Source organism: Pyrgilauda ruficollis, unplaced genomic scaffold, assembly GCF_017590135.1.
Source record: "Pyrgilauda ruficollis isolate IOZ18807 unplaced genomic scaffold, ASM1759013v1 scaffold38, whole genome shotgun sequence".
Taxonomy (NCBI): Eukaryota; Metazoa; Chordata; class Aves; order Passeriformes; family Passeridae; genus Pyrgilauda; species Pyrgilauda ruficollis.
The window spans coordinates 4,337,875-4,364,863 of NW_024525267.1; the positions used below are offsets into that span (position 1 = coordinate 4,337,875).

The window sequence follows — 26,989 nt, forward strand, 5'->3', positions numbered from 1 at the left end:
CGCCTGTTGCGGGCGGCGCTCCCGGCCGGCTCCCGGGGCGCGGGCAGCGCTCGGTGAGGGGGCTCGGGGCGGGCTCCGGCGGGGCTCGGCGGCTGCGTTACCCGGAGGGGCTGCGTCGCTGTCCCCTTGGCGGGGCTCTGTGTCTGGGCGGTAAATCCGGCATAAGCCGAGGTAAAGGCGGCGGGAAGGCGAGGCAGCCCCGTGGGTGTCCGGCCGGGAGCCACGGGCTCTGTCCTTCTCTGACAGGCGCTGCAGCCACACAGGTGCGAGAAGGCACCTGTTGGGAAGGAGCGGTTTGAAACATCTGAGTGTGTTTCAATAGAAAATGTGTAATAAATCCATACGAGGAGGGGGGGGTTAAGACAAGAGAGAATGGCTTCACAGTGAAAGAAGGGCAGGTTTATGTTAGGAATAAATTCTTCACTGTGACAGTAGCGAGGCGCTGGAACAGGTTGTGCAGAGAAGCTGTGGGTACTCCATCCTTGGAAGTGTTCATGGCGAGCTTGGATGGAGCTCAGAGCAGCCTGGTCTAGTGGAAGGTGACTCTGGCCACGGCAGGAGGGTTGGGACTGGATGGTCTTTAGGGTCTCTTCTAACCCAAACCATTCCAGGATTCTGTGAAGGTTTTGTAGGGTGTCACAAGACCATCAGCTGAATTTTCCCATCTCTATAAGGATGTGCAGTCATTGTAGGTTCCCCTTTTCTACCCTTTCCATATCCTTCATCTAGATATTTTGTTTTGTTTTGTTATTGTTTTTTATTATGTCACAGAGAAATAAACCAAACATCATTTGAGCCATGTTATAAATGACAAATGTAGTTACTGGCTTTTGCATTTAGATATTAGATTTTGCAAGTTATTATTGATCACAAAGATTCTGATATAGTACAATTTGCAATTGTATATAGTATACAATTGTATTGTATACAACTGTATATAGTATGCAATTTGTATTGTATATAGTACAATTTTTTCCTTTTAACTGCTTTTTTGGTATAATACAACCTGTCAGTTTATGTATGTACCATATAGCTTATATAAATAAGTGTGATAAATATATGTTGTATCTTAGCCCTTAGCATATTAAAATAAAAACTATATCATATTAAAATGCTTTTATTTATGTAACTAGCTCAGATGATGTTCTGAAATAGCTATGTTGTTTCTCAGATTTGTGCATCATCTTATCTGAATGATAAGATAACAGTGACAAGAACCAGGACACCAAGAGAAAAAATATACTACTGACTCTGTGGTGTCAAAACAACAGAATGGAGCCTCAAGAAGAAATAAAATATATTGATTCAATCTATAAGATGACATGCAGACAGGTTAATGGTTAAAACCAAGCAAAAGAGTTCCTAGAATGTGTAAACTCACTGGAATGTTTGAATATGTGTAAACTCTTATGAATATATATGTATCCCCTTATATATAAGAATATATATGTATCCCCTTATATGTAACAGTATATAAGAACATTGCTTTAAGCTAATTGTGTGGTTTTGGCATATTGCCAGACACCCCAGCGCTGGATATTGTCCCTTTTTTCCTGTATTAAACTTTTAAAATTTCAGAGAGTGAGCTCTGTCTCTCACAAGCCTAAAATGCAGCATTTAATGAATTGTGTAAAGCCAAGTGTGTGTCAATCAGGTAACCATGACCTGTGTGCAGGACACGTGAAGCAGAGGTCCTTTGGCAGGGTGTGTGTTTGTGTGCTCTGCTCTGCAGCATTGTGCTGTGAAAAGCTCTGGAGATGTGGCAGTGGGGCAGCCTGCTCTGGGGCTGAATGTGTGAGAAGTATTAGGAAATAAAACTGCTTTCCTCTTAAGTTGGCAGGATCTAGCTGAGAACAGAGGCTGTTGTGTTTAGCTGTGGTCATACGGGAGTTTGTGCTTCGAAGAACTTAAATGTAAGTTTTAATGTCAAAGATTTTTTAGAAAAATGGAGCTGTTGTCCCTCTAGTACAAACAGGACCCTTGGGCTCAGAGAGATGCAGTGACAGCTTTAGTTTCCTGCATCGTGTCTGTGGCATGTCCTGGCACTGAACCTTTGGGTGCTCCCTGTCTGCTGAACCACAGGATTATCTCTCATTTCAGTTGCCTCTGTTCGGCAGCATTGAGCCTTATTCCTGTTTCTAAGACCAGAAGAAATTTTTTTAAAAAGTTACTTTTCAAAGCATGACCTTGAATGCAGTATTTAAGAACTTGTGAAGTCTGAGGGCTGAGAAGGAGGGACTCTGGTGATTGTTTTTGATGTGGTATTTTTCTCTACTTTGTCTCTGCAGGACAGCTGCTTAGCACAAGCTGATTTGCCCTATATGACTGTTATGTACTTCAGAATAACTGTGGCTGACACAGACTGAACACATGCATCCATTTCCAAAATCTGCCTGAGAAAATAGATTATATCTGCTGTTTGCCTTTGATTAATGAGGTAGGAAAAACAGATAACAATTAATCCTAAAGCTGTTACAGACTACATGTGATACACAGCTGTTGTCAGAGGGATATTGAAGACTTTAGGCTCAAAAGCAGAGAATTGTGGTATTTGTGCAGATATTTTGAACGTATAGGCCATATGGGAGATGTTCTAGTCCCTTATACATTTGGTCAGCGTAGATAAAGTTACCTAATCTTAGTAGTATTTTTAATAAAAATATGTTTTGAGTTTTCACTTATATGTTTTTACACAATCAGTAGAAGTGTTTTGTTAGTCTGTAAACAGCTCAAGACGAAACTAATTTGTGTACAATTAGTCAAAAAATTATAGTTCATTGATAATTTTTTCCTTTTTTTTGATTGTTCAGGGTGAATGTGTTATAGAGAACAAAATCTTAATTTTTTTTTACTACTTTGCCATCAGAGATTGTATATAAATTCTATAAAGAGTGAGAGCCCTTACCTAATAGCGGAGTTTTCAAATTTGTCTTTGTATGTGTCAAGAAAAAATTCCTCCTGTGTTTTTTTGTGGGTGGGAAGAAAAAACTCTATAAAACTTTCCTTTTTTCTCTTTTTTTTTTTTTTTTTTAATTAAACTTCCAAAATATGCATCAGGTACCAGACAGGGTTATTGTAGAGGAATGAAGTATTTTTCTGGATAGTAAAAATTTGCATATTTCTGTAGCTGGTAATCAGTTACTCTATTTTTAATGGTTTAGTTGAGCTGGAAGAACAAGTGGTGGAATCTAAGAAAGAGGATGAATTCTGAGGGCTTGGAAGTTCCTCTAGTAACTGAGGAGTGTGAGATGGTTCCAGCTACAAGAGCAGCTTTGAATGCTGACAGACGTAAATTGCCAGAGTCACAAAGGGGACTTAAAAACCAAAATATGTGGAATTCATGAGGCAGTAGCTGGGTAGTGGTAGAAGTTGAGGTTAGACAGAGAAAGATTAGAAAATGCGAGACTCAGGACAAGGCTGGATTTTATTTTATTTGGGAAAAGAGAAAACACCATTGACTAGTAAAATTACTGAAGTGGCAAAACAGCACATTTAGAACAGCAAATGAGACTTTAACAGTGGATTCTTTTTATATTTAGTTGACTGAAGATAGAAAGCAGAAAATGCTGAAAGAAGGGGTAAGAGACTTAAAATATAGCATAGGAAATGAATGGTTTGTGAAAATATTGTGGAAGTGTCATAATGTGCTAAGGTTATCTGTTAACTTAGTAAACATCTCTGAAAGGAGCTCTTTATTCAGAAATAGTTTGGACACATGTATCAGCTGGTCTTCATGATATTTCATGAAATACATCATGACAGGTTGTAAACATTGGAAGAGAGTGGAATTAATTTCTAAACTCTAGCAAGCAGTAAAATTTACCACAGTTAGGAACTTTTAACAATTGGTGCTAGCGTACTTAATGGCAGTTTTTGTACCAGATAAAATATAAGCCAAATAACCAGTCTTTATTCCTGTGGTCTTGTCTATGACATGCATAGGCGATGTCATGCAAACAGTCCCTTTGGCCTTAGTGCAGTTTTATATTGACAGCAAGTGTTGCAGGGCCCAAAGAGAATGTGCTGAATGCTCTTGCACAATAACTGAAAGAGTTGGAAAAGTGAGGCACCAGAGCTTTTCACAGTAATGGAGATATTAAACTAGAACAGCTTTTTTTTTTTTTTTCTTCTAGTTTAGTTGATACACACTGCAAGCAATGTATGAAGCTGCCAAACAAAAAAACATTTTCCATCCTTAGAGAATTAAAAACAAGGCACGATAGGAGATATTACAAATTGCAGTAGGAGTACTTCACAGAATAATTGTGAGCATTTGGAGGCATTTCTAACTTCAATTGGCAGATGTCTTTTTTTTTTTTTTTATTTCTCTAAGGAAGTTCTAACTCTGCTGAAGCTAAACAAAATCTTCAATGTGAAGATCCTAAACAACCATGAAAAACTTTCCTGTCTACAGATACCCAAAATTCTTGTGTTGGAAAACTGCAAGACTATACCATTCTGTTAACTGGACTTGCTCATAGCAAAACAAAACCTGAGAAGTGAAGGCTTCTTTTCTTTTCCATGTTTCAAAGTCACCCATGAGGAGAAGCAGCAGTTGCTGCTGCTAAATGTTCTTGTCAAGACTGTAGTGATGAAAAAATTGCTGGGTTTAATTAAATTTTTTGCATATTTTTATGTTCCTCCTGATCAGCTTTTTCTGAAGGTGCCAGTATGTTATTACTGTGATGAGCTCTGACTAGGTTGTTTTTCTTGGAGAAGGCAAACAGAGTCTTTGTTTCTGTTATTCACAGATATTCTTCCCTAAGTATATTTACGGTATTGCTCACAAGCATGAAATTATTTTCTTATCCATAAAAGGAAACCTGGACATATGGTGCTTTTTTCCTGTTTGCTCCTTATCTTTCTCAATTCAGTTGTTACATGGATATTTTCCTGTGTCTGTCAAAATAGGAGTTTTAAAGTTTTTACTCACCCCTTTCTTCCCACATTATTCTAATTTTTTGGTTGCTGTTTGAATGTACAGCAGATGTAGCTCTAGCTGAGCTGCTTCTCAGCTGTGTTTTTTCTTGGGCTGTGGGGCATTAAGGAGTGGAGCACAAATGCTAGTCTGTTGCTTTGATCTTACAGCCCTGTAATATCCCATGCTCTTGGGCACTGGTTGGATTGAGGGTAGAGGCTACAGAAAGATTGAGAAATACATCACATGGATTGTTCATTGTCAGAGTCCTAATGGTTTTTTCACTAGGCAGATGAAAAGAAACACTGCATTCCAACTCAACTTTGACAAATGTACAGATGCAAGAAAAAGTGGTTGACCCATATTTAGTGGTTACCATATATCCTTATATGTTGGCTGAACGTAAGGAATACACTTTTTGGTAAGAAAAAGTTTCTCTTAAGAATAGGTTACATTCACTACAATAATTTAACTTGCTGTTTCTTTATGCAAAGCAAAATCTGATTTTTTTTCTTCTTTTTTGCTAGATTGGGGCTATATGTTAACCTTTTACTCTCTCCACACAAGTTAATGACATGTCTTTTGCTTTTGTCTTTCAGATTTCCTTATGTGGTCATGTAGATGTGTTTATTTCAGCCTTAAAATTGCTGATGCAAATCCTTGCTATGGCATCTGTGGCTTCACCAGTAATATTTAAGGAATTTTGTCCCTTGTATTATCTCCTCAATGCCATTCCTACAAAGATCCAGAAAGGCTTTCGCTCCATTGTGGTTTACCTCACAGCACTTGATACCAATGGAGACTACATTGCTGTGGGGAGCAGCATTGGAATGCTTTATCTCTACTGCAGGCATGTAAACCAGATGAAAAAATATAATTTTGAGGTAAATCCAAACTTTTACAGTTGTCTGTTCTGCTGAAGCCGAGTTGCTCAGAACTGAGCTCTCTGTTGGTGTCTCATTGAGTTCTTTGTATGGTTTGTTTCAACAGGGGAGGTGTGAATCTATAACTTTTGTAAAGCTGTTGAGTTGTTTTGATGATCTGGTTGCTGTTGGTACAGCCTCAGGTCGGGTTGCAGTTTTCCAGCTTGTGTCTTCGTTACCTGGAAGGAACAAACAGGTAAATATTTTCATCTGCCTAAATCTCTGTGAGCTCTGGTATGGCCAGTTCTAGTAGAGTGTTACTGTGATCCTTTGTAAGAATGAAACCCAGCCAGTCTTGCCTGATGAAAAAACTGTGAATATGTTTTAGGCTTCATATGTTAAGTTTATAAAACAATAATATTAAAGCATGCTTTGCATTACAAAAGATGTATTTAATCAAATATGTTTCTGAGAGATTTGTCATGTGTAATGCTTGGCTGTTCTCTTTGGTGGAGGGGGGTTTTGGATTGTTATGGGGTTTCTGTGCTAAGTAAACTTTAAAAGGACCTGCACTTTTGTACTTGATCTCCAGTTAAGCCAGTTAAGAATCACTGAATAGGCTTTGTGCATCCATTTTCTCTTCAGCTTATTCTTCTGTTGCTTTGTTATTGTTTCACAGCTTCGCAGATTTGATGTTGCTGGCATCCACAAAAGTAGCATTACAGCTTTAGCTTGGAGTCCCAATGGAATGAAATTATTCTCTGGAGATGACAAAGGAAAAATTGTCTACTCTGCACTAGACCTAGACCAGGTGGGCATTTGTTATAGAGACCTTAATTTGCATTTGCACTTCCTGAAAGAATGCTGGTGTGTTTAAATATTTAGCAGTTAGTTAATTGCTCAATGTTTTGTGTTTAGTTGGATGGCTTTTTTGGTATATGTACACTTGGCCCAGTGTGTGCACACCCAGCAAGGCAACCACTGGATATCCTTCAGAACTCCCTTACCTTTTTTAAAAAGTAATGCATTTAAAAAGAAGTAGTGATCCTTCTCATTTTTCATGAAATAACTACCAAATCTTTCTTCAGCTTTCAGCCAGTATTTTCTCTTTTGTTTGGAAGGGATATTTTTGTCTGATGTAGCTCTGTTGGTGAAGTATTTCTCCCAGAATTGTTCGAGTCTAGAGTCTAGAGCATAGAATGAAAGTAACATTTGGGTGCTGCTGGCTGACTGACATGTTACCAGTAAATGGAACTTTTCTCACATCTTGTTAGTTAATACAGACCTGAGATGTCAACAAAATTAATGATAACTTGAATTTTTAAATGGGAGAAAAGTTTCAACAACACCTGATTTATCTGTGACTGTCCCTCAAATTGGTTTGACAGAAATCACCGAAAGTAATGATTGTCTCAGCAATGCATGAGCTGGCAGTGGGGAAGAAGCAAGAAAATGTGTCCTAAAGTTTCTGTTGATTTCAAGGGAAATGTATTAGCTAGTATTCCAAGAGAAACTGCATTTCATAGAGTGTGACACACAATCTGACTCTCCTCTTCCCTACATAAATTAAGTCTGTATTCATTAAGTGAATTTCATCCAACAAGAGTTCAAAAGCTTTTTGTTTTGTTTTTTTCTCTTGGGCTTATAAATGTCTTTGAAGTATTAGTTACCACCTTGCATTTCTAGGAAGGTTTGATTCTTGTGAATTGTGTGTGTCTTTGAAAGGGTATTTGCAACTCCAGCCTTGTACTGGAAGAGCCATCTTCGATTGTGCAGTTGGATTACAACCAGAAGGTGCTGCTTGTCTCTACTTTACAGCGGACTCTGCTTTTTTACACAGAAGAGAAATCCGTCAACCAAGTTGGAACACAGCCCAGAAAAAAGTAACCCTCATAAAATCTTGATGCAGGCTCATCTATTAATTCTTGCATTTCAAAGTGAATTACAGACAGAGTGATCTAGGCAGTAAAATTAATACAACACAGCAGTCTGCTCATAAAAAGCTAGTTACAATAGCTGTGTGTGATCGAACATGAAATGACAATTATACCTATTTAGAAAGCATGTGGTTGCAAGGATGTCACGATGACATTTTCAAGGCAGTATTAGGCAAAAATATTTAAGATGTTTTCTCATTTTTTAAACTGAAAACACTGCCGAACTTCCTCTGCAGTCCCTCTTTGTTTACTGTGACTTGCAGTGAGCAAGCGTTGTAGTCACGTCTTTTTAATGGGTGATGTAATATTTGATGCAAAAAGCAAGTCATCATCCCTGTTTTTCTTACACACTGAAGTGAGTTAACAGGCAGAATGTATAGTAAGCACTTAAATTTGAGTTGAAGACTAGGAACCTCTTGTGTGGCTTTGACATCTCCTTTTATGTAATCCCTCTCGGGTGAGGAAAAGGGAACCCGGTCATAGAACAGCATGACTGACTGTCTCTAAGGAGACGAAATTTACCCTTGAAAGAGGGTTTATGATGTATCTTTCAGGGATATGAATAGTAAGAGGAATACCAAGGTCCATCTTATATGTGAAGGGTTTTCTTGGATGATAGTAATGGTGTTTCTGTGTATGTGAAATTAAGGCTGAGGTCTGTTAACATGCTTCTTGCAAGTAAAGGCTGCCAGTCCCTTCACATTAGTTTGTAGTGTTTTGGTTGTTTTTTATAAATTCTGGGAGAAGGAAGAGGAAGGGTTTAGCAGCTGAGGTCTGTTCCATGCTTCTTGCAAGTAAAGTCTGCCAGTTCCTTCACATTAGTTTGTAGTGTTTTGGTTGTTTTTTATAAATTCTGGGAGAAGGAAGAGTGCATAGTAGGATCTTTTTGAGATGGACAGAGTGGCATTAAAGCTATGAAGCTTATTAGGAGGAGTCATTTAACTTGCTTAGTTGATGTAGTGTCTGACATTCAAAGCTGAGGGGAAACTTGTTGTTTGGAATTACTGTTCATGTCTTACTGTAACTAAATTTGTACTTCAGACGTTTAAATATTTTAATCAAAGACTTCTGATAATTTGTGAATTTGTGCCATTAGTTTTTAAATTGTTTCAAAGTTAAGTATATAGCTTTTAAAATAAATTCTTTTGCATTTTAGCACTGGCAAATTTGGAGCATGTTTTATCCCTGGCCTGTGTAAACAGAGTGACTTGACACTATTTGCTGCCAGACCTGGGCTTCGTCTGTGGAAGTCAGATGTTCATGGGACTGTTCAGGCCACATTCATATTGAAAGATGTATTTGCTGGAGGAATAAAAACTTTTGAACTGTATCCTCGTTTAGAACCACCTGACAGAGGAAGTTACAGCTCTCCAGAGAAACACCTTGGGCTTGTGTCATGCTTTTTCCAAGAAGGATGGGTGCTGACCTGGAACGAATACAGCATCTATTTACTAGACACTGTGAACCAGGTAGATAAATCTTGTGGCTGCATATTTTGTTTCTTCCATGTTTTTGTTCATGCTGTGCCATGAGACTCTGTTTTGGTTATACAGTCTATGGCTGTGATTTAAATCCCTATTTAAAGCAAGAAAAAATGAATATTTATTGTCTCCCTTTTCCAGTTGTCATTGCAATGATATACTCACCAACTAGCTCAGTATGTTGTTTATGAAAATTACATATATTTAAAGCTTTCAGTTAAGGTGTTAACATCATAATTAATTCTGATGCTTAGTGAAACATATAGAAACCTACAGTCTAGGAATTAGTGCAGAAAGATATTTTAGGCCTATAAAATGTGCCTGGAACTATTTATTCTTTCTCTTCTACCACTGCTGGTGTCTTAAAAAAGACGTATTACCTTTTATTTGGTATACAGTCAAGTGTTAGCTATTTTGTTGTCTTAAAAACGCATATGAATGCAGATACAAGCTAGTATATTTTTGCCTAAATGATGTTAAATATTCATACTGTGGCACTTTTCTGCCACCAAATTGTATATTGCTTAAGCTGTTATATTTAGTTGCCTTTAGTTGGACAAAGAATGGATCTGTGGAATTTAAATTAGTATAAAAATGGAGCTGCATCATGATTAAAAAGTTCTTTTCTGTTTCTTTTTTCTGTTTTCTTTTTTTAATAAGATAAAAATCTTTAGCCTGTACTGTTTATGTTGATTGAAATCCAGGGAACGCTTTTGTTAAGAGTACCATGTTGTACAAACACTGTGTTAATCTAATGCCAATTATTTCTTTCTCTGCTGACTCTTCACAGGCTTTGATTGGTGGTTTGGAAGGATACGGTGATATTGTGTCTGTGTCCTGTACCAACAACGAGATTTTTCTCTTAAAGGGAGATAGAGACATAATAAGAATTTCAAATAGACCTGAAGGACTGTCATCAATAGGTTTGTATAGATTAGTAAGCTTAGTATGTAGAAATTAGTAAATAGTACATAGTAACAGTATGTATAAATTAGTGTGTACCTCATGGAGTATGGTGCCTATTGTCCTTTTTTAATAACAAAAAAACAAAACCAACAAAACTGAAACACATCAAACCTCAGACAAATCCCTTCTGATTGTTACAAAAACCTCCCAGGTCCTGTAGAGTTACTCATCTGTTCTGATAGGTAATATTTGGAGGTCTGGTTTATCTGCTTGTCTGAGCTTCTCTTTTGCCTGCAGTGAGAATGGGGGCATTAAGAAATTAAATATGCTTGCCTTTTTTTGAGAGTGGATCAGCATTAACCTAACGAGGCATCTCTAATCTGCGCATTTGAGAGCTCATTCTGAACCATGATGCTGAAGCAGTCTGGATTCCTGATCATGGTTATCTCTTTAGGATCAGTCTCAACAGCTGAATACATTGATTCTGTGCCACCTGTCACCAGCCACATTCCAGGGGATATCTCAGCCTTCCTAGCGATGAAAAAGAAAGAATTGGCAAATAAATCCAAAGAACGCTCACTAAAATTCAAAAAATAATTTGACTGTTTCATACTTGTTGCCATCTGAGTTAAACGTTTATGTTACTAGAACTCTTTGAAAGATGGAGCATTTAAGTACTGCATCTTAGCTTTGTTTTAGCAAAATGTTAATAAATGTGCTATGAAGTCTCTTTCAGTGCTAGAGAACTTAACTTTCTTGTCATTGCATGTTGGCAATAGTTTTAGTCATTTAGGCAGTTCTTTACTCACAAACTTCTGGAGACTGTTTATTATTTTAATCTCAACTTTCAAGTATAGTTTGAAGGGAGCCTTTAGAAGTGCATTTTCTGCTAATCACTACAGTGATTTATCTGATAATTTTCCTTGATTTTTTCAAGCTACTGAATCTTTGAATGAAGAAGTTAAAGATATAGGATGGCACTTCAGTGTGTGATAGAATTGGATCTTCCAAGCTGCAGACCTGTCCTGTTCTTTTTACATAAACATAAATTCAGAATTTTACTAATAGAAGTTTGATACAGGGTTTGGGAGAAGTGCTTTCTTATAGATTAATTTGCAGGGAGTTTACAGTGTGTGTGCATGCACACAGGCATTTATTTTTAAATGTCATTAGCTTAGAATTCTTTTTTCATAAATATTCTTTTCATTCAATGCTCTCTGAAATTATGCCCCTACTCACTTGATGCTAGTATTTATACTTGAGCTAGTATTTATGCTTTCATTTTTCTTTTGGACAATTTCAGATGTGAATTCAAAATTGTCAAATCCTTTAACAGATACAAGTCCTAAATTGCTGACCCCGTCATCAGTAGTTTCATCTGTATCATCCAGCCCTTCAGTGGAAACAGAAAAAAAACCAGTTACTTCCCCTTCAGTCACTGGTGATAAAAATGGCACTTCTTTGGTGAAAGATGATCTGGAAACTCCAACACTATCAGAGAAAAGTTTTGATAGAGTGGGAGACTTGAGCAATGAAGCCAGGAGAAGGGGCTGCTCTGTAGTAAGTGAATCACGAAGCAGGAGCAGCTCTGTGAACTCCGTGGACAGTGGCTCGAGCTTTATGATGTGTGCAGACCAACTTCCAGAAGCTCAGAGAGAAGGTCAGCTTTCTTCACAACGGTTCAGCACCATCAGCTCTGAAGATTTTGATCAAGAACTTATTGTAAAGCCAATTAAAGTGAAAAAGAAAAAAAAGAAGAAACAGGGTAGGTGGAGCAGAACTTTCCCTGACACTGCGTGTTGTTAGAGCACATTAGATGGAAGAGTCTCTGTTGGGCAGGCTTCCTGTGTACTGTGGTGGTGTGCTTCTGAAATGGTTGATGGCTTGTGGTGGGTCATTTCTGTTTAAGATGAAAATCTCCTTTAAAAGTGATAAATTGATGAAGTCTTTTTAGATCTGTGTGAAGTTTATTTCTTTTGTTTTCCTTTATGTAAGTATGCTTTGAGTTCTAATGTATTTGTTAATGGGACCACACAGTGGACTCTGTGTCCAGTTTTATGTTGGAATTGTGTAATATCTGTTCAATCTATTTAGAATATTTGGCAGTGTCTTTCTTAGCCATCCTCTTTAGTTTGATGAAGTAGTGTGAGTACTCAATTATTTTAATTTTTACTGTGTTAAGACTTTTTTGGGCTTTATATGTATCATTTAATGTAAAGTTGAAAAAAATTCAGTGTGGTTAAAATTTAGGTTTAGCTTTGTTCTTCCTTCAGTTCTAAAAATATTTTAATTTCTTGCTTGGCACTGGGATTTAATAGATTTTATTAATACTGCTTTTCTCATTTTTCATGTGTGTGTGTGATAACAGAAAGTGGGGCAAGGAGAAACCACAGCTCTCTGGAAGGCACACCAATTTACGAGCGTCAGCTTTCTGGTGACAGTCCACATTCCTTGAATGCAGACTCCTTTTCCATGACTTCCAGCATAATGAGTGGCAGCATTGATCATTTGAGTACTGGATCTCCGGATCAGGAAAGTATGTTCAGCATGGAATCCCATACAATCTTGCAAGAAGATAACGGTTCAGAAACTTTCAGTGTCCTGCAGTCTCCTGAGTCAGCAAATGTACTAATTAATGAAGAAAATGGAGATGTGGCTGATTTACAGAAACTTCCAAACAGTGATAGTGGCATGGGTACTTCAGCTATTATAGATACTTTGACATCTGCATCTCCTCTCATGCTCACAGAAGACTTGACAAGCAGTGTTGGTGGTGAATGTAATGGTGGTGTGGTTTCTACGAGCAATGAATGCTGTCCTGGAAAGCTGAGCCAGGAGGAGGAGGAGCAGCAGGATTTTCCTGCATTGTGTAAAATAGATGAAGACTTGGATAAAATGAAACTGCAGGATACTGAAAAATCTTCTGAAGATCCAGACCTTACAGACCAGATGTTTTTGGAATGTGACAGTATTCTTGGTGTCCAGACATCTCTGACACCAAAGGAAAGTGATGAAACTGGTGAGGAAGACCAACAGCAGCTGTCTCTAATCCACAGTGCTCTGTCAGACCCTTCTGCACTCCAGTGTGATGTCTCTGACAATGTTCATTCAGACAACTCTTCCATTTCTGGGTGGAATTTTGAAAGTGCAATCAAAGCTAAATGTAGTACTAGCACTGCTGAAAGGGTAGCAGACACTCAAGAAAGTAAGACTGAAAAATCTGCCTCAAGTGATGAAGAGGATATTTATGGACATGGATTACCATATTCATCCTCGGAGACCAGCATGCCTGAAGTTGGTGCTGTGCCTGGAGCACAGGATGTAGCCAAGATAAGCCTAGATGAAATGGTGCTGTTAAAATCTGATCAGGTATTTCTTTTCAGTTTAATTAAAGTACCTTTAACCTTAAAAAGAAACAGCTTTTCAAAATAAAGCTTCCTGCAATTACTGTCTTTTACATCTTTAGGAGAGCTTTTTTTTTTTTTTTAATTGATTCAATACACAAGTAAAGTATAAAGCCAAACAACAGTGTGTGTTGTAACTCTTAAAAAATGTGGTGTATCTGACTTCAAAATGGGTGATGTGTGCTTGCAATGCAAAGAAGCTGTTCTGGCTGTATTATTCCCATCTCAACAAAAATGCTGTTAGAAACCCATCCGTTAAAGAGTGAACAGTAAAACCCAGTCACGCTCAAAGGCTGCTGCTTGTTTGGATCTCCAGTAGTCCAAATTCTGCATGATGCTGTTCCCAAATTCAGCTGACTTCATGAAGAATTAATGCTAATTATCTCACATGGCTGGCTTCTGCTTAAGGATTACTTTACCTCTAAATACTCAGAATAAGGATTAGTCTTTGTCCCCTAGCCAGCAGTAGTTAGTACTGTTTAAAATGTTGACAGTTTTCCTTCTTCTGTTATCCCTCTTTCCTTCATAGTTATTTTGTGGGTAATCCTCATAGATACTATAGAAATGAAGTACTAAAGTTAATTGCAAAGTCTGCAAAATTGCCAGAATTACTGGGACTTTTAGCAGAAGTCTTAAGAAGGAAATGCAGTTCTTGTAGGGTGTGGATATTGTCTCTTTTAGATCTGTAACACCCTGTATTGACATCAACTAAATATTAGTTCATAAAGGTTGAGTTATAGGTTGATGGTGTCCTATCTACTGACAACTGCAGCCCAAAGTGCAGAAGATTTTTGTTTCAGGTTGTGGTATTCTTACACTCTGTCATGTTAGAAACCTCCCCTGGTAATATATGCAGTGCTTGAGTTCACCTCATGCAAGCAATCAAAATTTAAGAGAGCAGGCTGTAAACCAGATTTCTGCAAGACATGGCTCCGCTACCATACAGAGAGTACTGGAGTTGGATATTCAGCTGTCTCTGCCCTTCAGCTGTCTTGTTCCCTTTGCTCATCACTTCCTAGACAATGAATAATTTCCTAGCCTACAAACAGGCTGTATATTGTTATATATTCCTTCGTTGGAGGTTGATGATGGGGTGGAGGGGTTTATTTTTTTTTTGCTAAATCTTGTTGGAGCAGTCTCATTGTGCACATACAGCCTTCGAGAACAGTGACAGATGTTGCTTTGTTTTACACAAGGCAAATTTATTCATTGATTAAAGTACTTAAGTTTAGCTTTTTTAAAATCAAAATATGGGAGCTGCTCTTCTTATATACTCATTTTCTTATGCAGTTTGAGACACCTGACACTGTTCTGACTCTATAGTTCTTAGTTTGCAGAGAGCTGGATGGGTTACTCTGGCCCTGGATATGGCATCCTGAGCCTGGTTGTCTCAGAAAAATACATTTGGTGCCTGGACTACCGAGGCAGCCTGTACTGCAGTGCCCTTCCTGCGGCCGGCCTGCGCTGGCAGAAGTTTGAGGATGGAGTCCAGCAAGTGGCAGTTTCCCCCTCAGGTAGATTGACTTCTGCTGCACTGTTGTCTTGTCAATATAAAACTTGGGTAGAGTTGGACATTTTCTTTGTTTTTTGGGGTTTTTGGTTGTTTGTGCTGGGTTTTTTTTTGTTTTGTTTTGGTTTTTTTTTTTTTTTTTTTGTTTTTTTTTTTTTTTTTTTTTTTTTTTTTTTTTTTTTTCTAGTATCAGTTATTATTTAATTAGGTGTTATTTGTCATCTTTGTGAGATTACATATATAGTTGTGTACATATGTAATTTCCACATAGGCAGTTTATTGTTTGTTTGTTTGTTTTCAAATCAATTACTTCCAGAAACTTGCTTGTTTAGGGCTTGTTTAATGTAAAAGTATTGTGTTGGTTTGGATTTCTTTTTGTTTGTTTGTTTTTTTGTTTTTTTTTTAATAGTCACAGTTATATGCCTGCATCTTCACTACCTCTGCATCTCATATTCTAGTTCAAGTGGATGTCTTTCTAGCAGTTTCACATTGCATTTTGGGAGGTTTTCAACATGCATTTATTTGCCTGGTTAAAGTGAACTTCAGAAGTAGCAGTTTAGTGGTAGGCAGAGAAGAGCTCCTTGCCTATACAAAACCTTGATTTTTGTTACAGAGCTATAGAAGTTCATGGCTGTGGGGGTGGTGAGGCACAGGAAGAGGTTGCCCAGAGAAACTGTGGATGCCCCATCCCTGGAAGTGTTCAAGGCCAGGCTGGATGAGGCCTTCAGCAATCTGGTCAAGTGAGAGGTGTCTCTGCCCTGGCAGGGGGGTTGGAACTAGATGATCTTTAAGATCCCTTCCCACCCAAACCATTCAGTGATTCACAATTTTAAAGTTCTTTTTCTTGTAAGTGTAGAACTGGCTTTGTGTATGCGTGGGTTGGTTGATTTGATTTCTTTTGAAATACTGAAGAAAAAAGCTTTGAAGTTTTAGTACATTTGCATATGCATTTGTTCTGGATGGTTGTGAATGAGGATTATGTAGGATTAAAATTAAGCAGGTTTTGGTTATAAATTTGTGTCACTTTTGGCCTTCCAGATTGTTCCAGGACTGGAGTGAAAACACAAAATTTCTCAGCCATTATAATTTCCTTGTCTCCTGCCTTGCCACTACATTTCTTCCCTGTCATCTCTAAAAGCACATGTCAGTCTTCCCTTCTGTCTGTAGGGGAAGACTTGCTCTCTGGTTTAAGAAGAAAGAAAATTTTGTTTGATCTGTAGCTGTGTTTTGCTATAGCCAAAACAATTTGAGAGTACTTGTAGTAGGTGAGAGTGTGGGTTCATCCAGCTCAGTATCTTACCCTTAAAAGTGGTCCAACAGGGTCCCTGCAGAAAAGTGAAAGGCGTGGGCGTGTGTCATATTTGCTCTTGGTAGGTACAGGCTGCAGTTGTTGGTGGCTCAAATTGCCTGGGCAAAAAGGTTGTTCCTCTGCATTTCTTATCCTTCAGTTCTAGGAATTCACCCAGCTTTTCACTGAATCTGTGCAAGTTTCTAGCATCCACAGTTTGCCATGGATGCGTTAATGCAGGAGCATGTTAACCCCACAGCATGTCAAAATGGAATTAAATGCAACTTTGTGGAATCATTCAAAGGAAATTAATATGACAGTGTACTGTTCTGGTACAAGCCAGCAATTAAGTTTGGAGTTCCATTTGGTTATCTTTTTTTTTGAGATATTATTACATATTAGAAGTCAGTTACTGTTACGGTCTTGCTTAAAAAAAAAAAAAAAAAAGTAAGGACTTTTTAAACTTGCATTTTTGTTTAATGCTATTGATTTGCTTTACCCCTCCTATTAGTTTAGGTGTACCTGGGACACATCACCTGTGACTGTTGCAGTAATTGCTGAGTGCTATTGTGTTCTTTCTTTGCTTCTCTTACAGGAGCTCTTCTCTGGAAGATTGAGCAGAAGACTAACAAAGCTTTTGCTTGTGGAAAAGTAACTATAAAAGGAAAACGGCACTGGTATGAGGCCTTACCCCAGGCTGTATTTGTAGCTCTAAGTGATGACACTGCCTGGATTATCAGAACAAATGGAGATCTGTATCTGCAAACAGGTACCTGAATTAATTGCAGGCTCTTCGAATTTTTGTGGGCTGAGATTACTAGATTTCAAGTCTATAGGATGATTTAAATTTGCTACAAGCTTTTATCCAGAGCCAGAACATAATGAAACCATTTTATCTTGAGAAACACTTAGAAAGAGTTGTGAGATTTTGTGTAATTAGGAGAATTGGAAAAGCCAGTTAGTTCATGGTCACTTGTTTTGTGTGTGCCACATTGAGTACATACAGTACAGAGGATTTATGGCATGGGGCAGATATGAGATGGATGGAGATAAATGGAAAGGATTATAGAAAATATCAAAATAATATCCTTGCTTTGAAAGTGGTATGGTGCACTGAAACAACTCAGCCTTAAGTGGGCAGAATAGGAGATTTGTGTTTTGAAAAGCACAGATCTCTAGAAGGTAAGAGTTACCACTTGATAATGGCAGGAAGACATTCTGAGACAGAAGAAGTGAAGTGCTTTGGAAGTATAGACAAGTGGTATGTGTTTTATGTGATAGAGAAAGCAAAGCCATGGGGGAACAGAATGGGCTGTGGAGCAGGAATCTGCAGCTGCCTTCTTCCTGGATGTCAGTGAGGCACTAATTGGAAAAAGGGGTAGTGTGTAGTGGCAACTTTGAAGTCGTGGCCTTAGTTTTAAGTTCTTCAGTGAATAGAAGAGGATGTATTTGGAAGGTCTTATGCAAAAATATTCAGGCTAAATGCAAGCAGCTAGAATGAAGGATGTTAGTACTAGTTTTAGAGTTAAGGGAGAAAAGTACCAAGGACTCTCAGGCATGTGAGGCTTGCACAGAGTGACTAAGGAAAAATTACCAATAACATGATGAAAGAATTACTGGTGAATCAAGAGGAGGACTGGGTCAAGGGCAAACTGTATTAGATATATACAGACAGGACATCATGTCTGAGTGGCTATCAAAATTCTTATTTACATTTCATTTCATTTTGGCACTGTCGTAATTTCTCTTTTAGGTTTACTTACTGTAGCACAATGCAAAAATTCTTAGTGATTAAGAAAACTGTTTTAAGTACACATCACTGTTTCAAAGACACTGTATTAATTTTTTTTTTTTTAGTTAACTGTAGTAGTCTTAGAAACATCAAATGGCCTGCCTATGGTCACATGCATACTGCCAACAGGCATGGATAGTGGTGATGGAGAGTAAATTTTGGATGCTAATCATAAAGGGCTCTGTGGAGGTTTGAATCAATATTTTTCTTCCCTTTGAGAGATTGGTTTGATTACATCAGCTTACATTCTGCTGTTCTTAGGCTTCCAAATTTGTCTTTTGATGCAAAAAATAAATTCTCAATATATCAGTCTTCCTAATGAGAGGCAGCCAGTGAAAATTGTTTCTCCAGGATCTTTTCATTCCCTTCACTGTCTTGTGTAACATTTATAACAGAAGTGTGCACTCAGAGGTTTAGAAATGAGTGTTCTTGTTAGTCTAGAATATATTATAGACATGAGTCTGTTCATACTGGTTTTGGCAGCATGAGGAGAAACAAAAGCTGTGTCTCCTGAGATGTTTCACATGAAGTTTCATAGGTGTAAATCAAGCTTCAGTGTAATCATAAAGAAGACATGTTCCTGTAGATTAGATGTAGAAATATGTGCAAACTGCCTGTAAATCTACCAGAACCTCTCTGCTCCTTTCAGTACTACACCCTGTGGCGTGCTCTTTTGTAATTGCTCTGCTGTCACTACTCAGATCAGGTTGCTTCTCTCCCTGGCATGTTCTGGGCAGAAGTTCTTCCATTACTGGCTTTTTCTTTGATGCTTCTGTCAGCTCTAATAGAGGTTTTATAAATGGAGATTCCTGGTGCTGACACTAGAGGGAGAAAAGGAACAGAAATGACAGGACTGGACATGCACTGTGCAGGATGTTGAAGGATGTACAGTGTCTTATTTTTTAAAATGTAACATCAGCTGTATTAGAGGAAATTATTAGTAGTTTACAGAAAGAACAGTCACTCAAGGAAATTGTGATCAAATGACAAATGTTAGCATGTCAAGGAGATTCCCTTCTGCATTTCCTTTTATTGAGTTGCTTTATCCCTTTCCTTTTTCTTGCAAAAAGCCAAAGTTTGTAAAGCAATCCTCATTTTCTGATTTCTAGGCCTGAGTGTGGACCGTCCTTGTGCCCGAGCAGTAAAGGTTGACTGCCCTTATCCACTGTCACAGGTCACATCCAGAAATAATGTGGTGTGGGCTCTGAGCGAGCAGCGGGCCCTGCTCTACCGCGAGGGAGTGCGCAGCTTCTGTCCCGAGGGAGAGCAGTGGAAGAGTGACATTGTCAGGTAATGACTCTGCTGGGACGTGCTGGGCATAACCAGAACGACACAAATAATTGTGCTGGAGCTCCTTGATGTTTGAAAAAGTATTACCTGAGCTTCTGTGTCTATATACCGCTCTTGTGTGGATATATCTGTTTTAGCTGTCTGTCTGTACTTCCTTCCTTCCTGCCAGCCAGCCAGCCATCCATCCATCCATGATTGCTATGTAATGAAAGGAATTGTCATAAACACAAGCAGCTTTAAAGAATGAGAAGAAATTTTAAAATGTCTTTATAATGTCTGTCAGTGTGATTTTCTGTTAAATATTGCTTATTTAATCTGTGGCATAATGGTTTTAAGGAGCTCTCTAGTTTTTTGAGAGGTTTTTTTCTCTTTCTTTTTTTTTACCCTGGGATGAAATGTATGCATTTTCTTGGTCATCCACACAGTCCACGCAGCTGGATAACACTTCTGCACTCCCCAGCCACAGATTTTTATAAATACGTTGTGTCGTTGGTGTTTAGCTTTGTAGTTGATCCTATGCCCACAGTAGTTCCTCTGTGATAAAGTTAAAAGCACTGAATCTCTACTGCTGGCTTTGAGAATGTAGAATTTAGTGTCTCTTGTGGCATCAGCCTGGCACATATTTAGATTCAAGTCTTGTTGTCAGGAGATTTTATCTACTGAATATCCTATTGTGAAACCTTAACTTGTGCTACCTCCCAGCCTGGTATTTGGTTCTTGAACTGTCTGAGAGCCTACTGTGTCTTTGTTCAAATGTGAAATTCACTCGTACTCTAATGAGTTTGTTTAATGAAAATACCTGCTGACCTACACCTTAGGTACATTTCATGTTCTTGAGCTTTGTGTTAAAATTGCAGAAGGCAGTCACTATTTGTTCTTAAATTGTCAAGAAAGGTTATCTGAAAGAACTAGCATTGTTTGCTACCTTTTCAGTGTCTGATATGATCACCTGACCCTGTTGACTTTCTGAGCTTGAAAATCATTTACTTATGCAGGAAACTTACAGTCCTAAATTCAGCATTTATCTCTGTCACATAGTGAAGTTGAGTTTTCTCTTTGTGGTCCCTGAACTGCAGGTATTGTTCTGAGAGTAGGTCAAGGAAGTTGAGGAGATAGATTTATGAAGCTATTTTATCAAAACCTTAAAGAGCAGAGCTCTTGATTGCTTCTTTACTGAACAAAATAGGACTTGTTTAGTTTTACTGTTATGTATCCAAGTTTCAAATCTTGAGGATCTTTGAAGGACTTGTTTTTGTTGTAGTTGTTGTTGTTGTTGAATGTTTTTTACTTAAACAAAATATAAAGTACTGAATAACTGAAAATTTAATGTCAAATGTGTTTTTTAGCTTGGCCCCACTGAGTTTCAACCGTGTTAAACTATTAGCATTGTAACAGCTTCCTTAAAATACCATTAACATAAATTTGAATTAAGGTTTTTAATATTTTTATTAAAAATATTGTTTGCATTTCCAGTGAAATGCAAGCTTTGGAACCAGTGTGCATAACCCTTGGTGATCAGCAGACGTTATGGGCTTTGGATATCCATGGCAATCTCTGGTTCAGGACTGGTATAGTTTCAAAGAAACCACAAGGAGATGATAACCATTGGTGGCAAGTAGGCATTTTTTAATTTTGCTTTCAGTTTAGTCTTTTACCTTGGTTTGATTATTTGTGTTGTTTTCCCACAAAATTCTAAGGAAAAATTCAATTAATAGTACACTTTATTCAGTATATTTAAACTTCTGTGTGGCTATGGCTGAAATCCCCTTTCTGTGTCTGCTGTAAAGAGGGAAGGAAAACCATCCCGTGGTCATTTAGAGCAGCATTGCAGAAGCTTTCAAGAACACAAGAATGCTCTGCCAGGTCATAGGACATGCTGTTGAGGCAGAGCATCAAGTCTGGCTGCTGAATGCAGCCTCTTCTCTTGTCTTTTAGTGCCCATCCTTTTCCTTAGATGGAGAAAATAAATAATAAGTCACCATACAAAAGAATGTGTTTCACATTTTTCCATTCAGTTGAGGTTTCTTTGAGCCATGTGGAGCTTGCTTCAGCCACAGCTCATGTGGGTGAAACTAGCTTGGTTACTGCAGTTATTGTCTGGCATTGATTTGGAATTCCTGCCTCTGGTTTCTCCTGCTTTTCTTGCTTTCTCCCGAGATAGGGGTGGGGAAGAAGGGAGTACAAAAACAATCTTACAGAAAATTGGTCTACATGCTACCTTAGTTACAAGAATTTTGGTCTATGTGCATGTATAATCCCTTTGTGCATGTGGGCATCGTGAGTAGCTTGGCTTTGAGGTTATTGGCAAACTGCTGCTCTTTTTGTGCTCTTAGAAATTTCATTATTTTCTAGGAGTATCCCAGAGTGTTGCCAGCCTAGTTGTCCATGACAGTACTTGGGCAATTACTTATTTAGACCTCCTTCTGCACTGTGAATTAAAATGTCCATGAGGTAGTTGCAAAGGAGTATTGCATTCAAGTTTTTGTCATGTGGTTTGAATTGCTGCACTGTGCAAGTTTCTCTTCCTTTGGGAAATTGAAAATTTACTTCTTAGTTTGCAGAGTTTGGCACATTTTTAGAGGGACACATCCTAAAACAAAAGCCTATCTTAAAATGCAGCATTGTAAAAGGATTGTTGGATAGAAAGGAGTTGTAAGCTGGTGTTTAATACTGATTGTGGCTTATTAGCAAGACAATTACTCAAAATGCACCATTTTTATTTTTCCCTTCTTACACTTTGAATTCTAAAAAAGCTTCTGGGGAAAGATTGTGCAGTTCACCCCAGAGCTTAACTAATTATCAAGAGCACTTTTTTTTCTTTTTCCCCCAGGTAAGCATCACTGATTATGTAGTGTTTGACCAGTGCAGCTTGTTCCAGACCATAATCCAGGCAACTCACACGGTGGCAACAGCAGCTCAGGCACCTGTGGAGAAGGTGGCTGACAAGCTTCGAATGGCATTTTGGTCACAGCAGCTTCAGTGCCAGCCCAGCCTCCTCGGAGTCAATGGCAGTGGAGTCTGGATCTCCTCAGGCAAAAATGAATTCCATGTAGCAAAGGGAAACTTAGTAGGTTGGTGTGCTTTTGCATCTTAATTTTTTTAAGTTAAGAATATTAAATAGAAGGAAATAACTAACTACAGCTCTGTCACCACAGAAATTACCCATGGCAAGTCAGGGCAGCTTTAACTTGTTAAAAAATTAAGTTAAATTATTCATTAGCATTTGGTCTTCAATACTTTCTCATTTAAAGGGAAATATTTTTCATGGAAAAATCATTGTCAACCAGTGGACTGTGCACAAGTTACTGCTTTTAACACCTACATTTGTCTTTTCTCTGGGATAAGGCAATCTTAAGCTGCTGAAGCTATTTTATCTTGCACAGTAGAGTCTGGCTCATGATCAGTGTGACTGTGCAAGACACTAATGTTATAGTTTTATAGTTCTAATAGAGGGATTACTTTATTTTTCTTGCTACAGTTCTCAAAATAGGATATTTGTTTGGTACATTTATTTGTTTAGGTAAACTCTAACAATACCTCTAGCATACCTCATCACCAAATGAAGACCATTAATATTCTTCTTTATCCTCTTCTGCATTCACAGTTTTCTCTGTGTGTTTACAGAGGTGTTGGGAGGAGGCTTCCCTCCCCCCCGAGAGTATCTTGGAAGATTTTAATAGAAAATCTTGTCTAAAATATATTTAATAATTGATTGCAATAGAATTTCTTCTAAATTTAAAATAACAAATTTTAACAGAAAACTCTGTTTCTTGTTAATGCCACTCGTTCTTTCTTTCAAGGCACGTATTGGAATAATATTGTGCCTCGTGGTACTGCTTCTGCCACAAAATGGATTTTTGTGTTGGCTTCCCCAGCTTCATCTAAAGAAGGTTGGTAAATAAGCAGTGCAGGTGTATAATATCTGATTTTTAAACAGAGTGGAATTGATGGTGTATGTAATTAAATATCCTGAATTACTTCAGATTTTGGTTGTCTTTTCTGTTTGCAGGGATCTAAAGTAGTTGAAGTAGGGTGGAAGTATATCTGTAAGACTACTGGAGATTAAAATAACGTATTATTCACTCACCCCGTTGGTGTGCAGTGGCATTCAGCAGAGAAATGGGTGGTCCTCAGGAGCAGCAACTTCCTAAACTGCCAAAGCATGAATTGCCAGAATTTGTAATTGGAAGTTTCAGAGCATGCTTTGCTGAAATGCTTGTAGTAACCAAGTGCTTCTCCTGTCAGTGCAGTTACTGCAGCGAAATTGCCCATTATTTTTAAAAGTGAGACCCTGTCAGGGAATTGAACTGCTGGTTACAGTAGTTAGCAGCTGCATTATCTAAGTACACTGGCTTTAGTGGCAAAAATGTGGTTTAGAGCTGAAAAAGAATACTGCTTTTCAAAGGCTATTATCAAGGATATAAAAGAGCAAAAGAATAAAGAGAGGTGATAGTGCATTGTTACATGTGTCTTCTCTCTATTAGTTCCTTCAAATGAAACATTTCTTCAAATGAGATCACTTACTACTTCCTTTATTTGAGAAATGGAGTATTTAAGTGCGTAAATAAGAGCTTAGGTTGTGTATTTGTACTTCAAAGCTTTACCCTATGAGCATAGCCAAGAAGCTTTAGTTTTGCCTTCAAATGTACTGATATTTTTTTTCAGAAAAAGTAGATGTGTAAGCTTTCTCAGAGTGGATTAGGAATTATTTTAATAACAGAAGTGTCCTTTCCATAGGAAGCTTTTTGTGGCTGTGCCAAAGCAACAAGGATCTGTTTTGTGTCAGTGATCAGAATCCTCATTTTCGTCCTTCTACGGTGCAGCTGCCACCGGAGGCTGAAATGGTGCACTACTCTGCCTGCCAGGATGCCATTTGGGGCTTGGATAGTCTCGGGCAGATATTTATCAGAACACTTTCCTCCAGCTGCCCAACAGGGATGCATTGGACAAAACTGGATCTCTCCCAACTAGGTATGACACTTTTATTGAATAGACTGTCTCTTAGCACACCATATTTTCCAGAAATATCTTTCAGTTTACTGGTGTCGAATATAACATTTACTGGATTAAATAGTACCTGTTGGCGGGTGTTTGTAGAATATCAGGATCAGATGTGGCTTTCAAAGAATTTTCTGTTTAGCCTGTTCCTGGAGACAAGAAGATTCCTGTTTGCAAGGTATTTGGTGTGTGTTCAGTGCATCTTGCAGCTGGTCACTCTGAAGTGGCTCAGCCTGACATGGTGCTGTGCAGGGGCTCCAGCAGCTTTAACTAGGCTGGCTCTTGTACCTCAGTGCAGCCATAGTCACCTGATTAGGGAACAAACATCTGAATTTTATGGTTAAACACATTTTTAGCTCCTGCCAAGGAAGAATTATGCTCCAAGAGTTGAATCATTCATGAGTGATGCAGCTGATAACACTCATGTTCAGATTTATAGTGATGTAATCATTCAGCATAATGCTTAGAATGTGATGCTGGTTAACTGCTCTTTTCACCTGCTTAGGTCCTTGGCCATGATTTGATCACTGAAATGTAGTCACAGTTTGGAGTTTGGCTCTGGGATAATCAGGTTATTTGCCACCTTCATGAGTAGTATTCTCATCAGATTTATTTGTTTAATAGTCTGACTGTTAGAACATTCTTACATTTGTGCTAATCTATACACCTGTTTCAGGTGAAGAGAAAGGAAATTAAGACTATGCACTATTCTCTCATCATTTTAAAAATAATTCAACTGGTTTGCAGTTTTTCCATTTTTGATGGCAATGTTCATGACTCTGATAACAGACAAGCAGTTTTAACTTAAGGTTTAAGGAAAGACAGACACAGCTATCAGAGTTTAAGCCTCATGTACAATTTTAGTATATAGTTTATAATATTTCATGGAAAAATTATAAACAGTATCTTTTAAAATTAACTTGTTTTTCAGTGCTACACCAGTTATTTTTCAGACCTGATGAATTGGATCCAAATCACTCATCATACTATAGTTTAAACACTGGTGCCTTTTACTGGACTACAGGATAGATTTGGCCACTTTGTCCTTCTCATGTTCTTTAGTGTGGTTTGAAACTCTTCTAATGAACCACTACTTTTCAGCAGTTTACACAGTAACTGTTTAACTGAAAAAATAAGTAACTTCTGGACATTGTCTGAAAATCTCAAAATAATTCATACAGGAAATCAGTGCAATTGGTGTTAGCTGATTGTAATACCTGGCCTGTGAACTCAGCAGTTCAGAAATTCAACCTTTACATTCAGCTGTTCTGTCAGCTCTGGCACATGGTGGTGGCATAGAAGAGATTTGGGATCAGGAAATACTCAAACACTCCACTGTACCTGTCACTGTGGTTTAGCACTGAAATGTGAAAATATTTTAGACATTTTTTTCTCCATTTAATTGCATGTGGTACATCACTGCTTGACAAGTGGAAATCCATGGCTATAAAAGAAAAACCTTTATTTGTTCTAATGGGGCTGAAGAAATTGGAGAGTTATTGTGTCAAGTGTTTGTTTAAGTTTACTCCAGAAACATTAGGACTGTGACTGTGGAGGGCAGGCAGGGTGGGAGCAACTTTCTGTAAAGTGCAGTTCAGAATTCTCTATGGAAGTATGGGGTTTACCAGCATTAAGGTTGAAATATTCTTATTATGTTGGTAGTATCTTGCCTTTTACATTATGTACTGGGAGTAGCACCCAGTAGATTATTTTGATTAGCATTCCACTATCACCATCAAGGTTTCTAAACACAGTAGAATGACCTTTAGGTTTTGACAATAAACAATGCTGCTGGTTCATGCTACTTGCTCTAAAACAGTTGGTGAATTTGGTTAACATTACCTTGTCCTAAGATAAAAATGGTAGGTGGGAGGAGGGAGAAACCCCAAAACATTTACATAAGGGCTGTGTTTTTGAATATCAAATTGTACTGGAGACGTAAATAATACCAGCTATGCTGGGTAGGTGATATGTGATTCCATGTTTGAGTGCCTGATGCTTGTCTGGATCAGAACACTTGGACAGCTGAGGTATCATGTGACAAAGCTATTGCTTTGAGGCATACTTTATTAGAAGGAATAACACGGTTTTAAGTAAGGTTTTGGCTTTGCAGCTCAAAGTCAAGCCTCTATTCTCAAAAGAAAGTTGCTATAGATGTTCTCATGCCAAGCAGTTGAAGTTTTTGTTTGTCGTTTTGGTTTTTATATGAAGCTTTCTGGTTAAAGGAAATTTTGGGATGAGATAGGTTGATTTATATTCCTGCGATTCAGAAAATTAAATAATTTTGGTTAATGAGATCTGTTTACTACAAATAATTAAAAGATAAAGCTGTGTTGTCCTGTTGTTTCCTGTTCCTTTCCACAGCACGCCCTAACAATTGGGAATATTACATTTGCAGAAATAAATACTTTGAACTTGCACTGTGTAGGATAAAATTCCAAGCTCCTCTTTAAGGAATGCTGTGTCTGATGCACTTTACAAGGATTTGTTGCCAAATTTCACATCCCTGAACACAGAACTGTTACCAAGAATGGGATATCCCAAGCAGCACTGGCATGTTCAGTTAACCAGCAAGGCCTATTTTTAGAGTCTCTAGTTTGGA

General features: G+C 38.1%; 1 protein-coding gene across 7 annotated transcripts in view; it reads left to right on the forward strand.

Annotated features, from left to right (window-relative positions):
• The window catches only part of TECPR2 (tectonin beta-propeller repeat containing 2), a 41,292-nt gene that overhangs the window by 210 nt on the left and 14,093 nt on the right, over nt 1-26,989 (forward strand). Inside the window, exons 1-18 of one of the 7 annotated variants that reach the window (XM_041476129.1) lie at nt 8-263; nt 1,834-1,913; nt 2,289-2,437; nt 5,518-5,802; nt 5,909-6,037; nt 6,461-6,592; nt 7,507-7,664; nt 8,875-9,187; nt 9,990-10,122; nt 11,409-11,870; nt 12,474-13,474; nt 14,840-15,023; nt 16,903-17,076; nt 19,209-19,389; nt 20,863-21,004; nt 22,220-22,460; nt 23,190-23,279; nt 24,127-24,360. In XM_041476129.1, the coding sequence (XP_041332063.1) occupies nt 5,569-5,802; nt 5,909-6,037; nt 6,461-6,592; nt 7,507-7,664; nt 8,875-9,187; nt 9,990-10,122; nt 11,409-11,870; nt 12,474-13,474; nt 14,840-15,023; nt 16,903-17,076; nt 19,209-19,389; nt 20,863-21,004; nt 22,220-22,460; nt 23,190-23,279; nt 24,127-24,360 (3,808 nt within the window). In that variant the 5' untranslated portion in view covers nt 8-263; nt 1,834-1,913; nt 2,289-2,437; nt 5,518-5,568. Of the gene's footprint in view, nt 1-7; nt 264-1,833; nt 1,914-2,288; nt 2,438-5,517; nt 5,803-5,908; nt 6,038-6,460; nt 6,593-7,506; nt 7,665-8,874; nt 9,188-9,989; nt 10,123-11,408; nt 11,871-12,473; nt 13,475-14,839; nt 15,024-16,902; nt 17,077-19,208; nt 19,390-20,862; nt 21,005-22,219; nt 22,461-23,189; nt 23,280-24,126; nt 24,361-26,989 lie in introns of those variants that run through there. The other 6 variants (XM_041476131.1, XM_041476132.1, XM_041476128.1 and 3 more) reach the window with 6 other exon arrangements.